Source organism: Xiphias gladius, chromosome 16 (assembly GCF_016859285.1).
Source record: "Xiphias gladius isolate SHS-SW01 ecotype Sanya breed wild chromosome 16, ASM1685928v1, whole genome shotgun sequence".
Taxonomy (NCBI): Eukaryota; Metazoa; Chordata; class Actinopteri; order Istiophoriformes; family Xiphiidae; genus Xiphias; species Xiphias gladius.
This window is the reverse complement of record NC_053415.1, coordinates 28,176,281-28,191,763: the sequence shown is the minus strand read 5'-3', so window position 1 is coordinate 28,191,763 and position 15,483 is coordinate 28,176,281. Positions and strand designations below refer to the sequence as shown.

Below are 15,483 nucleotides of genomic sequence, written 5' to 3'. Positions count from 1 at the left end.
AGACATACTTAAAACACACAGCCTGCAAAACCAACTGTTCCCACAATGTTATCCAGATAGCGCAGTAAACCTGATTTTCATAAAAGGCAGGCTTACTACACGGGTCTGGAAAACCTGGAAATATTTGGACTTTTGTCGTTTCCATTGTGTAATCGTTTTTCTGTTTTGTAATTAATGTGATATTTTGATCTGCTATATTTGATTGCATATTTTTGGAGGTTTTGGAATTGTGTCTTCTCACAGAATAATTGCGAGTGACAACATTCTGCGAAAATTGCCCTGAAAACCAAATCAAATTAAGTAAATACAGTTTGGAGTTCTTGTGGTGCTTGTTTCTTAAAACTGAACCTTGGGAAGTAAATCCAAGATATAATTCCTTTGCTCCAATCATAAGGATTCCCCCATAAAAAAGGCCATAAAATATATCACTGCATGTCTCATCTTTTCCCCATCAGAAGGTGGAGGGGAGTTTCCAGGCCAGCACCATGATGGAGATGCATGTGGAGGGAGGAATGATGGCTCAGCATTTGGCTCACAAAACCCCTCCGAGGGTTCCCCCAAAGCCCACCTCCAGGTCCCCGCCGTCCTTTGTTTCCAAGGTGACGGGAGGACGCCAGCAGTCACCTTCACCTGTTAGACACGTGAAAGGGCCGACACCCACTCCTATGAGGTTCGACCACTGCCACTGATTCCGTCTTGCATAACAGTGATCTTTAATGACATTAATCGAGTCAGTGTAGCAACATATTGATCTATAATAACTGTCATCAAATGAGCAAAGCGAGATATGGATCCGTAACTACCGACATACAGTCAGTGAAGCAAGATACCACATAAACAAGATATGAGATTTACAGAAAAGATCAGAGTATTTCCAGCCTCACTGTGAGACAGGTTTAGATTTTAGAAATGGAGAATGTATGAAGTCCCTGACATTACATTGTGTATTGTTTGACTGTATTGTGATCTACCGTCGTCTGCAGATCCGTCTCTCCCTCCACCAGACTGTCCTCTGTCTCGCCCATCAGACCGGTCAAGTCTCCTATCACGACCAGGAAACAGGTGAGAACATCCGGACACTTAAATGTCCAGCAGCAGCTTGCATCAGATACATCGAGATTTACTCATCAATAAATGTAAACACTCTGAGTCTCAGACGCTTGCTTTATTAGTACGATTATGACTAAATATTGACGCCAACCACCCTCTAGATCAGTGATACTCGTCGCTTGTCGAGCTTTAATTGGTGCCTCAAATAGCAGCAAATAAGTATATGATAACGCAGCCAATACTCAAAGTCCCTATTTAGACACAAGATGGCAATGTAGGCCACAAACAAGAGACCTACCCTAACTGGCCGCGGTGTTGCCAGTTTTGGCCCTCTGAAGCACCACATTGGTCAAAGTATGGTTGGACAGGTAAATAAAGAGAGGACTGGTGTAGGATAATTTGGGGTGATAATTAAAATGTAAAAAATTACATATATACAGTCCACAGTACTATAAACATCATTTCATTCCATCTATCTTTGGGCTTTTATTAGACTCCTGAATATTGCAACTGAATTAAGGCAGAGGAAACCGCCGGCAATCTGGCAACACTGTTCACTGGTGTAGTGACATTATTAATTCTGCTACAGCATAAGAGATAAAAACGGATCGATTTCTAATGAAAGAAAGTCACAGACCAGGTGGAGAGAAACAAGGCAGTGTGTCAGTGAGGAAAACGAGGAGTCAGTGTGCAGCAGCCGCAAAATCAAAACCAAGACTGCAGGTGGTCAGAATAAAAAAAAAAAGAAAGGTACGAGCTCATTCAGGATGAGCAGAAGAAGTTTCAGGATAAATGGACAAATGATTTTTTATTTGTCCTCAACGGATCCTTTGTGCTGAATGTGAAAACAATCCTGCTCCAGTTTCAAGTGAATTAGAACCGAAAAAACGAAAACATTTTGAAAAATTGCAGAAACGTTTTTCCCCTTATTGAGCTGGAAAAGCTGGTGGATTGATAAAAGCAAAATGTATCAATACAAGTATGTGACTTCCACTGAAGAGATGAAAAGTAGCAGCAGACAAAAACAACAGATTAGACTGTGATGGTCCTCAGATGAATGCATGAAATGAACATAAATAATCTTGTTTTTGACTTTCTGAGCTCTGACTGGAGCTCTTTTAATTGTGTCATCTTGTTATGTCCTCTTCTTTTGCAGTGGTTTAATGGCACCTGACTGGAAAATTGGCGCCACTAGCTGTTTGTCTCAACGAATCCACTCCTAATCTTAGCATGACAGTGGTGGATGGAAACGTGTATCCGTTCCCATTTTGTTTCGCAGATTTTCCCAAATTTTGGTTAAACTTTGCGCTTCCTCTTGCAGGTATCTGCAGCTGCAGACGTCCTGCCACCCTGGAAGCAGGGAGACTATGTGGCTGAAGCCGGCTACACCAGTATGACCAGCATGACCAGTGTCAGCAGCGCCACCCAACTGCGCATGGAAAAGCACTGGGAGCAGCAGGTCACCACCACCAGAGAGGTGAGACAGTTGCCTCTGGCTGGTTGAACCGACATGCAGCCTGAGTGAAACATTCAATATGTGAAGTTTTTTGAAACAGAGGACTTCTCTGGTGGCAGATGAGTGTGAACATGAATGTGTGACTTAATTAATGTATTTTTGAGCTTTACTTGTGCCTGCAGATTGGACAAAGGGAATTTGCAATTCCACCGTTCCTGATGTTTTGCATTGCTGAATACTTGTCTCCAAATAATGGAATTCTACTTTAAATCTAAACTATACAACTGCAGCAGCGGATGCATGCAGAGTAATGAATCAGCAGAATACACATTTAGTAAAGTATAGCTGAACTAACAGTGAACGGTATGTAGTGAACCAGTGCCTTGGCCCAGCTCTGTGGTGTGAACTTGTGTTCATGTGTCGATGTGCTGTGAATGCGTCAGGACGAGCATGTTTCCCGGGACGATAAGAGCGTGGCGGTGGCTACTGTGGTGGCGGCCGTGGATCAGGCTCGTGGCCGGGGGCTGCCTGAGGCCGCTGTGTCTGGAGAGCAGGTAGACCTCCACTGTCTGCTACCATCACTCCACCTGCTGCTCAAACTGTCACTTCATTTATCTTTTTTCACTCTTTCTTCCTTGTTTACTGGATGTTTTTATCCCTTCAGTCTCTTTATGTCTCATATCGATCCATTTAACATATCAGCAGCTAATGTTGATTTTGCTGAGCACATTTCTGCTCCCCAGAGGATGAATCTTTTTTCCCCTTAACAATCCATTCACCTGCCCTCTCTTTGGGACAGCGTTACATTTTTAGCTCCTCTAGTGATAAGGCTAAATCATTGCATATTTAGATGTCATCAAATCATATTTCATGGTACAGAGGTTGTCCCAGAAACCTGGATATCCGTAGTGAAGTTATTACAATAAAGGACAGAGGCATTGTTCCAAGCTTTTGGTTTCACTTTAATACTATTTTCCAGACACCTCTAACCCCTGATGATGATTTTCAAGTCAAACCAAAAGATTTGCACTATTGGGGTAATAAGTTAGGTGGGTTCTTCGGAGCTTTTAACATGCAGCAAAGAACAGTGAAGGGAGGCCAGGTTGCTAAAATTAAATGAGACATATAGCTGGGTGTCATCAGCATATTACTGTTGGGAAATGACAAATATGGTCAAGTGGTAGCATAGAAACTAAATTAAAATGGACCAAGAACTGAAACTTGTAGGACACCACATTATGTAAGCAGCCACACTAGATATTCTGCCAAACTAGATATTCTGTTTGATTATTGAACAGGTGTAGACATAGAAATGTACAAATGAGACGAATTAACAAAGTTTGCACATGGAAACATCAAAATGGATAAAACGGACTGAGTGACTAAACGCTGACGTCCATGAAGCATGAAGAGATGAAACCATCAGGTCTGTGTGGAGCCATGAGGAGACTGGAACCTTCCTCACATCAACATATGAAACCGACAGAAACGTCAGATTTCCATCAAGTTCTCCACGTGATTTTCCATCATCTGAGCTTTGATCAGAGCTCTTTTAACGACCTCGTCTCGCCGTGTCCTCTTCTTCTGTGGTGGTTTAACGGCAGCGACTGGAGAATCAGTTCCACCAGCTGGTTGTCAGCTCATATTCACACAGCAGCAGTGGAGGCAAACAAGACTTCACTCATATTTTATTTGAATGATTTTCTGGAAATTCAACTAAAATTTTAAACCGTACAATTGTGGTTTTAGCAGCAACTTAGCAATGGCACCAATTTTTGTCCAGCAACCACTGGGCACAGTGAAGATCTCTTAAGTTTTTTTAAACAGCCAGATTTGCCTCAGACAGCTTTACAGCAACTTCTATCCTTAGACTCTAGATGTGTGAATATGAAAATGTTGCGAGTTGTTGAAAGGTGTATTCCTTCACTTTTAATGGACCAACTGTTGGAGCTGCCGTCACTGAACATCTCTTCTTGCCCTTTTCCCCACTGTATCTGCTCTTTTTCATGAACTCACAAGATGAGGTCCATCTTCTCTTTGCTTCACTCTTAACCAAAATAAACTGCATGTTTCGCTCTAATGTTGCGTGATGCATGGTGCCATGGATTCGTTGAATTCTTGGTTTGAATATTCTTCTTGTCTTCTATCTAAAATATGGAAGTGGGTTTTTTAATCTTCTTTGGGGCTTTTGGTCGAGTGTCTTCCTCCTGTCACCTTGCCATGGATGTCCTGAGATCTATGTGCCACTTGTTGTGTCTCCAGGCTGAGGGAGGGAAAAGAGCCGGTGCGGTGGCCACAGTGGTGGCCGCCGTTGACCTCGCTCGCGTCCGTCAGCCCGTGCATGCAGAGGGCGGTCGAGCTGAAGAGGAGGAGGCTGTAGAGGTGGAGATAAGGCAGCACGTGGCAACTTCTGGAGATAAACAAATCGTTGCAACTAAAACAGCGACTGCTGAACTGTCGGCCGCTGTCGCTGAGACCTCAGAGCAGCACAGAGTCCAGGTCTCCCAGGTCGGAGGAGTTTACTGAATTCATATTAGACATGATATGATATTTGATACTATTAATAGAATCTCAGCTTTCTTAACGGCTCAATAAACTGTGTTGGTTACTCCAGATTCAGAGAACGACAGAAATCTCCTCCCACGTGGACACTGGTGTCACCCCGTCCCCAGTTCCACATTTCACAGTTTCTAAAGTTTCTGTTCCTAAACATGAACATAGCCACGAGGTAAGGAGAGGAGCTGCAGGCCTCCCGTCGTCATCCAAAAACCGCCATTTCATCTTTAACACGCACACATCTTAACACACAGTCTCCACTGTTTTGTTATGTGGTGTGATTCGCTTTGACCTGCGCCTCACAGTATCACCCATCCTAAAATATTTCATCCTGTTTTTTCTTATTTGTGGCTACCACAGCATCACCATCAACAACTGCAGAAACCACATAAACCCCCGCAAATTTATAGTTTTATCAACTTAAGATTAAGTTTTTTTGGGTTGAAGTTTCAGTCTCACCTCCTTTGTGCCCAAATTAACTCTCTTTAACTTAGATTCACTCTCCACGCTTCCTTCCGCTAACTAATCCCAAGCTGAACCTGGACTTTGGAAGCTGTGTTCTGTTTTTTGATGATGGTTAACGTTGTTTTCGTTGGCTCGGGCAGGTGTCCATCGCTGGCTCTGCCATCGCCACTCTGCACAAAGAGTTATCCTCCCCCGTCGCTCCCAGAAAGATCATCAAGCCCGTCAAGTCTCCCAGTCCATCTCGCAGGGCACTGGCGGTGGAGGTGCGGGTGACGCCGGAGCCCCTCCCCCCACCGTTTAAAGACATCAGATATCAGAGTCAGGTTGAGTTACAGCCAGGCGGGGCTTATGCAGTGAGTGAAGAGGAGTTTGAGGACTGGGAGCCTCAGGTTGGTCCGACGCCCCTTTGCTGTTGTTCCTCACTTCCCCAAATTTAACCCCGTGTGGACTGTCACCTGCGTTCTCTCTCTTCACTGCAGCTATTCACGCGTTGCCCTTCACCTGGCTCATGAAGAATCCTCCTCTTCTTCTTCTTCCTCTCTTCCCCTGTTCGTCCCTCCATCCTCTCTGCCGAGTTTTTATCTGTTCTAACTGGCTTCCACCCCTTCATCCTCACAAAATGCCCCAGCTGAGAAACGCTTTGTTGATTTACGTGTTAGATGATCTTTAACTCGTGTTGTTGTTTTTCCACAGGAGGCGGCTGCAGTGCCCACAAGAAGCCAAGAACCTGTCGTTCCCCCCACTCTTATTGCCGTAAGTACTTATCCCTGTCCACTTCCTTTTTCCTTCCTTCAAAATATACTGTAACTACTGTTATAATCAGTGTGGAGGGATCTATGATAAGGTGTGCTAACTGTCTTTTTAGCAATGCTAGCATCATGGCGCTGTGGATGGCATTGTTAGTCGATCCATCCCTTTGATCCAGACTGAACTATTCCAATAACTACTGGATGGATTTCCAGGAAATTTCTTTGTAGACAGTCATGTTCCCCAGAGGATGAATCCCACTGTCTGTGGTGATCCTCTGCCTTTTCCTCTGGCGCCACCATGAGCTCAACATTTGTGGGTTTTAGTGACGTATCTCAACTACTATTGGATGGACTATGATGAAATTAGGTTCAGACAATCATGATATGCTCAGGATGAACAGGAATCACTTTAATGATCTTCTGACTTTTCATCTAGCGCCATCATCAGGTCAACATTTGACGTTGTCCAATACTTTGGTTTATAATCAAATACCTGCCGGAATAATCCCATTCCCATCAGCCTCAGCTGGACTTTGTGTTTAGTGCTACTAGCCAATGTTAGCATGCACATGAGATCTTTTTAAATTGGGGATAACAGAGCATGCTGGCCCCTTTGGTCTTGTTAATAAGTGTACACATCGGAGTGGGTTATCCTACGTTTAGTTTTCTTTTGTTGCAGCTGAAAATGTTAATCCAATTAATTACTATATACATATTTATTATGCATATTGATCACTAAGATAGAACAGTCACGTCTGAGCTCTAGGATTATCTGAGATAATTTCTCAATCGATTAATTGAGCCAAATGTTCTCTGTCTCCAACTGCTCTGATGTGAAGATTTTCCTGTTTCTCTTTGTCTTCTGTGATTGTAAACTCAGTATGTTTTGGGAAAGTAACTAAGTACATTTACTCAAGTAATGTACCTAGGTACAGTTTCTTGGTACTTGTACTTTACTTGAGTATTTCCATTTTCTGCTAACTAGACTTCTCCACATTTCAGAGAGAAACACTGTATTGTGTTGTAAATATTTTTAGCTGCTTGTCACTTTTCAAATCTTAGCATTAAGATTTTGTAAGATTTTACATAAAAAAGGCATATCATAATATTGTAAAATACACAACTTTACAATAAATGTATATAAAGTAATTAAAAGCAGCTCCACCTGGAGCAGCTCCAACCATAAAATGCTGCTGAAGCCTCCGTGACTCAGGATCAATGATCTGATAAAGTATCAAAATTAAAAGTTTTTTTTTAAAAGTACATTTTGCTGATAATACTTCTTTAGCTTTACTAAAGTAAAGATCTGAGTACTTGTTCCACTACTGGTAGTTGCAGCCCTAGCCCTATCTGTTCAAAATTGGTCAGAAGTTGTCATATTTAAGCCTACAAAGCAACAAAACAAATTGGCATAATTTTCACTCCTAATGTAGAAAACATGTTCTCCAGTAATTACTGAATAGTTCAGAGGTTCATCAAAACTGACAGCTTAAGTCTTGCCAGGCATCTGAAAGTGTCACTGTTTTCTGTTCAGGGTCTAAAGAACCTGACGGTGACGGAGGGCGAGTCAGTTACCCTGGAGTGCCAGATCAGTGGTCACCCCGCTCCTGTCCTCATGTGGTTCAGAGAGGACTACAAGATTGAGAGCTCCATCGATTTCCAGATCAGCTACGAGAACAGATTTGCCCGGCTGGTGATCCGCGAGGCGTTTGCTGAAGACAGCGGTCGCTTCACCTGCACGGCCACCAGCGAGGCGGGAACCGTCAGCTCCTCCTGCTACCTGCTCGTCAAAGGTAATGGTGGTAGGATAATGAACAAAGGCCTTTGGAGATGTAGCAACCAAAGTAAACATGTGAAATGTATTTCAAGAGAAACAGTTGTTGACCGTGATAGATTCAAGTCTGTGAGTTGATTTTCAAGTTTATTTTAGAAGTAAATTGAATTAAGCCAAAAACTTGAGGTATGACTTAAAACACAGATCTTCAGGATTTATACAACACTAATTCAACTTTTACCCTCTGTTGTAGTATCAGAAGAAACTGAGAGCAGAGAGGAGGCGACTGTTACTGAAACTGCAATCACACAAGAGAAAACGTGAGTACAGATCAACTATATGACTACCCAACAGTCCTGATCAGCCACTGTAATATTACATGTAAGCTTCTACAGTTGTAGTATTTGATGGAGTGGTTGGTTCCCCTTTCAGTGTTGCTGTCGAGACAAAGGAACAGGTGGTGGCAGAGGTGACTACAGGAGAGTCCGCTGCTCCCTTCTTCATCAAGAAACCGACCATTCAGAAGCTGGTGGAGGGAGGAAGTGTCGTGTTCGAGTGCCAGGTCGGAGGAAACCCAAAACCTCACATAATCTGGAAGAAGAGCGGTGTGCTGCTCACTACTGGATACAGGTACTAATCTCCCATTAGCTTCTTGTCAGACTTGTCCGTCTTTTGTTGTTGGCAACTCAAAACCTTTTCATAGCCTGGTTCCAGCCCCTAAATCCTCCGTTCATGGTTAATGTTTGGTCTCGTGTCACAGAGGTCTGATATTTCCCTGTCAGTCAAGTTCCCAGTTAATAAAACAACTTATTCAACGGACCTAAAGTTTGTGATGTTATCAAGCTCTGTGTGTTCTGAATCACTACTGGTGATACAGTGTATTAACCTGCATGTAACCACACCAGAACACAAGATTGAATGATTCTTTTTTTTCTAAGGAACCTGAGTTTATTATGCAGTTTCAACTCAAGCTGCAATGATTAGTCCATTAACTGATGAAAATTAATTGGCAACAATTTTTATAATCGATTAATTGTTTAAGTAATTACTTCAGCAATAATGGAAGTTTTATATTTTTGTAAACTGAATATATTTGGTTTGGAACTGTTGGTTGGATGAATCGGGAGATTTGAAGACGTCACCTAGGATTCAGAAAATATTGAAAAACGTCCATCGTATTTTTCCTGACATTTTATAGATGAATTTTAACAAAAACAGTTAAATAAGACAACGTTGCTTTTGCTGAGAAGTTAACGTTTACTTGACCAATCGTTTTCAGTTACAGTTATGCAGTCTAATGCCGTCACGAGTGTTATGGGGTATTGACTGTAGATTGACAGGGGGAAAAATGAATTTAAATGATTTTAGCATAAGGCTGCAACATAACAACACGTGAAAAATGTGAACGGGAGTTCTGAGTGCAGTGTATAGTCCCAGTAATGAACTAATGTTCTTTGTAAACCTGCTTAACTTCATTTGACTGTACGTTGGCTAACACAACTTTAGTTTTTAAAATAACATCAGAATGGCTGTAGAGGATAAAGAAATTACTACTGATTGGTGAGAGCCAAATCAGATCCACAAGGATGCGACGTCAAATTTCAGGTTTAGATAAATAGCTTCTCTTTTCCATTTTTCCCGATCTCGATGTTGACGGATCACAACAATAACTATTGTTTTGTTTTTTGCCACCAGATACAAAGTCGCCTACAAGAAGGAGACTGGAGAATGCAGACTGGAGATCTCCATGACCTTTGCTGATGATGCTGGAGAATACTCCATCTTTGCCAAGAATCCTCATGGAGAAGCCTCAGCCTCCGCTGGCCTGCTGGAGGAAGGTATAAGCATCCTTTTGTCTCTCAATCCAGGGATTTTTATCATATCTGAATGCCTGGCTTCAGAGGGCATCTTCTATTTAGAAAACCCTTTAAATGTATTAGGGAAAGCTTTGTTGGACACAGTGTTTCTGCATCTATGATTACAGAGGAATATGAAGCCTATATGAAGCAACATGACATGACATATAAAACTGAAGTGACGACGACAGTGATTCAGGAGCCCTCTGTGATTGTGAGTCAATACGAGCTGGAACAGAGGAGGCTGACAACCCCCATGAGCTTTGTCTCAGAAACGGTACGTTCTTTCTAAAGATCCGTAGTTCCTTGATAACAATAGCGAAGTCTCAGTGTTAAACATTAAAAAACTTTTTTTTGCAGGAATTCCTCATTTCAGCCTTTGAGGAGAGGATCATCCAGGAGATTGAGCTCCGTATCATGAGGATTACCTACAGAGAGCTGGTGACAGAGGACGGAGAGCAGACGGTGACTGTAGCAGATGAGCAGGCAGTGCAGCCGGTCTTTGACACACCGGTCAAAAACTACAGGATCATGGAGGGAATGGGCGTCACTTTCCACTGCAAGATATCTGGAAAGCCGCTGCCAAAGGTACTGAGTTGAAAATGTTGCTTAGAAATATAATCTAAATGTAAAAATCTGGTCAAAAATTAGCAGACCATAGTTTTTCCAATTTCATCGTTAGTTTTTGCCTTTGTGGCTCCCGCCATTGGTTATTTTGCCAGTGTTGCTGCAGGCTTGCTTTAATGGCTGTTTGACTTTCTAATTTTTGTGAGGATCTGATAAGTATATCTTTGCGACGCATGTCCAGTGCTGTGTAATTCCATGCTCACTGAGACATCTATTTGCTCATGGTGGCCATGTCATTTAGCCAGTTTCACTGAATAATGTCTCTGAGGCTTCTCTTAACTGGGTGCAGTTGGAATATCTTTATATTTAAAGTTTGTCTAATACATAGTAGTTAAAGTATTTAAAATCCATGAACTTTATTTGCTGTGCCGCCATGTGGCAAATTAAGCCAATATTTCACAACAAACTTATATTTATGGTGCGTATACAAAATTTAAAGTGACTATGATTCACCAACTTCATAAAACAAAAAAAGACATACATTATATCGTAATAATTGAGGCTTAACCCTAAGGGTAACTAACATTTGGGTTTTCGATCTTCATTGAATCTGTCTGGTTGCCATAAGCTTTTGCCAAGCCATTAACAGATGTCAGTATAACTGTGTATTTACAAGTTTCTTTTTATGTTGGAGAAGCTGCTTTTACTAACAAAAGCTCAAAAACCTCTGTAGTACCTGAAACTGGGAAGTTATATGGATGTATAAAATTATCTTCTGTCTCTTGCCAGATTGCTTGGTATAAAGACGGCCAGCGCATCAGGCCTGGTGGCCGTTACCAGATGGAGGTTCTTCAGGATGGACGAGCCAGCCTTCGCCTGGCTGTGGTGCTACCAGAGGATGAGGGTGTGTACACCGCCTTTGCCACCAACATTAAGGGAAATGCCGTCAGCTCTGGGAAGCTGTATGTGGAGCCGTCCGGAACCATAACACCTCAGATATACACACCACAACCAGCAATGCAGAGGATTAGGTAAGACTTCATATTCTCCAAAAGCTGAGTATTGTTTATGTACTAAAACACGTGAGAAATAGACCAAAAAGGTCTAGACAACTCAAAATACCTTGGTCTGACACTGTTGAGATGCTACTGGCCCCACTAACACACATCCACTACAATGAAGACTCCTCTTTTACTATGCCAGATAGCCCATTTCAAACTGAAAACACTTTAATACTTAACTAGTACCATATCACCTTGATACTGATGACTCTGTTCCTTTCACAGGTCAACATCTCCTCGTTCTCTGAGCCGCTCACCCGGGCGTTCCTCCAGCCGTTCACCTGCTCGCTCTCCTGCCCGCAGGCTTGATGAGACAGACGAGGCTCAACTGGAAAGACTCTACAAACCTGTGTTTGTCATGAAGCCTTCCTCAATAAAATGTTCTGAGGGTCAAACTGCCAGATTTGACTTGAAGGTGGTTGGTAGACCCATGCCCGACACGTACTGGTTCCACAATGGTAAGAGAAATAAGGTTAAACAATTTCAGAAAACGCACCTTTATGTGTTGCCTCTACCACTTGTAAAACCATTTATCCTTTTCCCAGGACAACAAGTGATCAATGACTACACCCACAAGATAGTGATTAAAGAGGATGGTACTCAGTCCCTGATCATTGTCCCAGCCATGCCACAAGACTCTGGAGAGTGGACAGTCCTTGCTCAGAACAGAGCTGGACGGACCTCTGTTTCTGTAAATCTTACTGTTGACGGTACGTCTGCATCACAGATTTATTATACTGGATCTGATGACTTTCTTTCACCTTTAAAAAATGTATCTGTTATTAAATCTTTTCTTGTTCTTTATCGTATTCTTACCATCTAAAGCTCGAGAAAGCCTAGCGCGCCCTCAGTTTGTTGACAAGCTGAGGAACATCACTGTAAAGCAGGGCACTCTGGTTGAACTGGCTGTCAAAGCCATTGGAAACCCCCTGCCTGATATTGTCTGGCTGAAAAACAGTGACATTATCACACCACAGAAGCACCCACATATCAGGTATGTATCTTTAATTTTAGCTTTTGATGTAAAACTGTAGAGCAGTGAATTAAATGTCCTGATCGATATATTTTAATGGTTACATATTTCAGGATTGAGGGTGCTAAAGGAGAGGCCAAATTCCAGATTCCCTCAGCAGCTGGCTCAGACAGTGCCTGGTACACAGCTACAGCCATTAATAAGGCTGGTAGGGACACCACTCGCTGCAGAGTCAATGTTGAGGTTGACTTCACTGCCCCTCAAGCTGAGAGGAAACTCATTATTCCCAGAGGAACCTACAAAGCCAAGGAGATTGCAGCTCCGGAGCTGGAGCCCCTTCATCTGCGATATGGTCAAGAGCAATGGGAGGAGGGCGACCTTTATGACAAAGAGAAGCAGCAGAAACCACTGTTCAAGAAGAAGCTGACCTCTATCAGAATGAAGCGTTTTGGTCCGGCTCATTTTGAGTGCAGACTGACCCCTATTGGTGACCCCAACATGGTAGTGGAGTGGCTGCATGATGGCAAACCCCTGGAAGCTGCCAACAGGTTGCGCATGGTCAATGAATTTGGCTACTGCAGCCTTGACTATGAAGTTGCTTACGCTAGGGACAGTGGCGTTATCACCTGCAGAGCAACAAACAAGTACGGAGTCGACCAGACTTCGGCCACCCTGATCGTCAAGGATGAGAAGGGTCTTGTTGAGGAAACACAGCTTCCTGAAGGCAGGAAGGGAGCATACAGAATCGATGAGATCGAGCGCATGGCTCATGAGGGAGGACCTACAGGAGTTAGTGCTGACGAGGAATCGGAAAAGACCAAACCTGAAATTGTCCTGCTTCCGGAGCCAACCAGAGTGCTGGAAGGCGACATCGCACGATTCCGCTGCCGAGTGACTGGTTATCCAGCACCTAAGGTTAACTGGTACCTAAATGGACAACTTATCCGCAAAAGCAAGAGGTACAGACTTCGCTATGATGGTATTTACTATTTAGAGATTGTCGACATCAAGTCTTACGACTCAGGAGAGGTCAGGGTGGTTGCAGACAATCCTATGGGCACAGCTGAGCACACCGTTAAGCTGGAGATCCAACAGAAGGAGGACTTTAGATCTGTCCTGCGTCGTGCTCCCGAACCGAAGGCTGCAGAGGTTTTACATGACCCTGGCAAAATTGGATTTGATGTTGTAAAGGTTGACCGACCGGGTGAGGCCATACAGGACAGGGAAGTTGTAAAGCTTCGTAAGACACACAGAATTGTTCATGAGAAAACCTCAGAGGAGTCCGAAGAGCTGAAGAGCAAGTTCAAGCGTAGGACAGAGGAAGGTTTCTATGAGTCCATCTCTGCTGTGGAATTCAAGTCTCGCAAGAGGGATGACTCTTATGAGGATCTACTGAAGAAGACTAAGGAGGAGCTGCTTCATCGCATGAAGGAGAAAGAAGAGGCTGAGAGGAAGAAGATGGAAGAACAGGGCAAAGTCACCATCCCCACAATCAAACCAGAGAGGGTCCAGCTCTCCCCCAGCATGGAAGCACCCAAGATCCTGGAACGCATTGCTAGCAAGACGGTTGCTCCAATGGATGAGGTTCGTTTCCGAGTCAGAGTCGTGGGCAGACCAGAACCTGAGTGCCAGTGGTTCAAGAACGGCATTCAGCTGGAAAAGTCAGACCGTGTTTACTGGTACTGGCCTGAGGACAATGTGTGTGAACTGGTGATCAGAGATGTCACAGTAGAAGATTCTGCTAGCATCATGGTTAAAGCTATGAATGTTGCCGGGGAGTCCTCGAGCCATGCCTTCCTGCTTGTGCAAGGTAAAGACACTTTTTACCAGATTTCTCTAGTAATATTCTCAATTTGTTTTTGTCCTGATTTATTTCAAAGTCTCACTTTCTCATTGCAGCCAAGACGGCAATAAGCTTTACCCAGAACCTGGAGGATGCCAATGCCAATGAGAAGGACACAATGGTGACCTTTGAGTGTGAAACTAACGAACCTTTCGTCAAAGTCAAGTGGCTCAAGAACAACATAGAGATCTCCTCCGGAGACAAATACAGAATGCACTCAGACAGAAAGGTCCACTTCCTGTCTGTACTGATGATTGAAATGAGGGATGATGCCGAATATACTTGTGTGGTTGTAGATGATGAGAACGTCAGGACAAGTGCAGGGCTCCACGTGGAAGGTAATCATTACACCCAGAATCTTCCCATCTGCTTAGGTCTTATTTTGGGTGGATTTGTAGATAACGGCTCTTGATATTGTTCTGTATTCAGGCGCTACCCTGGAGCTCATCAAACACTTGGAGAACATTGAGGTACCAGAGAGTTACGCTGGGGAGTTTGAGGTTGAGCTGTCTCGTGAGGACGCTGAGGGCAGATGGTTCTTCAGAGACAAGGAGCTCTCTCCCAGTGGTAAATACGTCATGTCCTCCCGCCGAGGAAGACACACCCTGTCTGTCAAGGATGTCAGGAAAGAGGACCAGGGGAAATACACCTTTGTATGTGGAGATTTGAGGACCAGCGCCTCACTGAAGATGAAATGTAAGCAACTTTACTGAGTGAAATATATGGAGCCTCTGGTTTGCCCACTGTGACCATTAGTTTTCTTTAAGCTGCATTCTCAGGCTTCTCCTTGGGAATTTATTGGTGCTCTGAATTCTAACATACTGGTAAATTGTCCAAAAATAAAATGCCAGAAATTGCTCCGTAACTTGCTTTCAAGTTCTACAAAGCTCAACTTCTGCCCTTTCGTCGCCACACCGTATGGTGACAGAATTTTCAAAGTTCTCTGATTGCGTGTTTCTTTCTTTAGTGCTTTCTGGGTCTTGTAAATGACTATAATGTTTTCAAGAAACAATAACAATTAGTAAATGAGGAAAATATGCAAATGTAATAGTAGCTATTTTACATTTTCCTGCATGTTGTGTTTTAGTTATTGGTAACAGTATTGTACTGTGATCATAATGAGGTTTCTCCGC

At 43.2% G+C, this 15,483-nt stretch overlaps 1 protein-coding gene across 1 annotated transcript in view; it reads left to right on the top strand.

Moving 5' to 3' along the window:
* Positions 1–15,483, top strand: part of ttn.2 (titin, tandem duplicate 2) — a 247,977-nt gene that overhangs the window by 9,830 nt on the left and 222,664 nt on the right. The window contains exons 6-26 of the mRNA XM_040148607.1: positions 456–670; positions 984–1,062; positions 2,372–2,527; positions 2,950–3,060; positions 4,769–5,014; positions 5,121–5,234; positions 5,668–5,916; positions 6,221–6,280; positions 7,811–8,069; positions 8,304–8,370; positions 8,483–8,680; positions 9,746–9,888; positions 10,035–10,183; positions 10,267–10,494; positions 11,263–11,504; positions 11,760–11,992; positions 12,080–12,244; positions 12,360–12,528; positions 12,621–14,317; positions 14,407–14,688; positions 14,780–15,046. Of these exons, the coding sequence (XP_040004541.1) occupies positions 456–670; positions 984–1,062; positions 2,372–2,527; positions 2,950–3,060; positions 4,769–5,014; positions 5,121–5,234; positions 5,668–5,916; positions 6,221–6,280; positions 7,811–8,069; positions 8,304–8,370; positions 8,483–8,680; positions 9,746–9,888; positions 10,035–10,183; positions 10,267–10,494; positions 11,263–11,504; positions 11,760–11,992; positions 12,080–12,244; positions 12,360–12,528; positions 12,621–14,317; positions 14,407–14,688; positions 14,780–15,046 (5,329 nt within the window). The remainder of the gene's footprint in view (positions 1–455; positions 671–983; positions 1,063–2,371; positions 2,528–2,949; positions 3,061–4,768; positions 5,015–5,120; positions 5,235–5,667; positions 5,917–6,220; positions 6,281–7,810; positions 8,070–8,303; positions 8,371–8,482; positions 8,681–9,745; positions 9,889–10,034; positions 10,184–10,266; positions 10,495–11,262; positions 11,505–11,759; positions 11,993–12,079; positions 12,245–12,359; positions 12,529–12,620; positions 14,318–14,406; positions 14,689–14,779; positions 15,047–15,483) is intronic.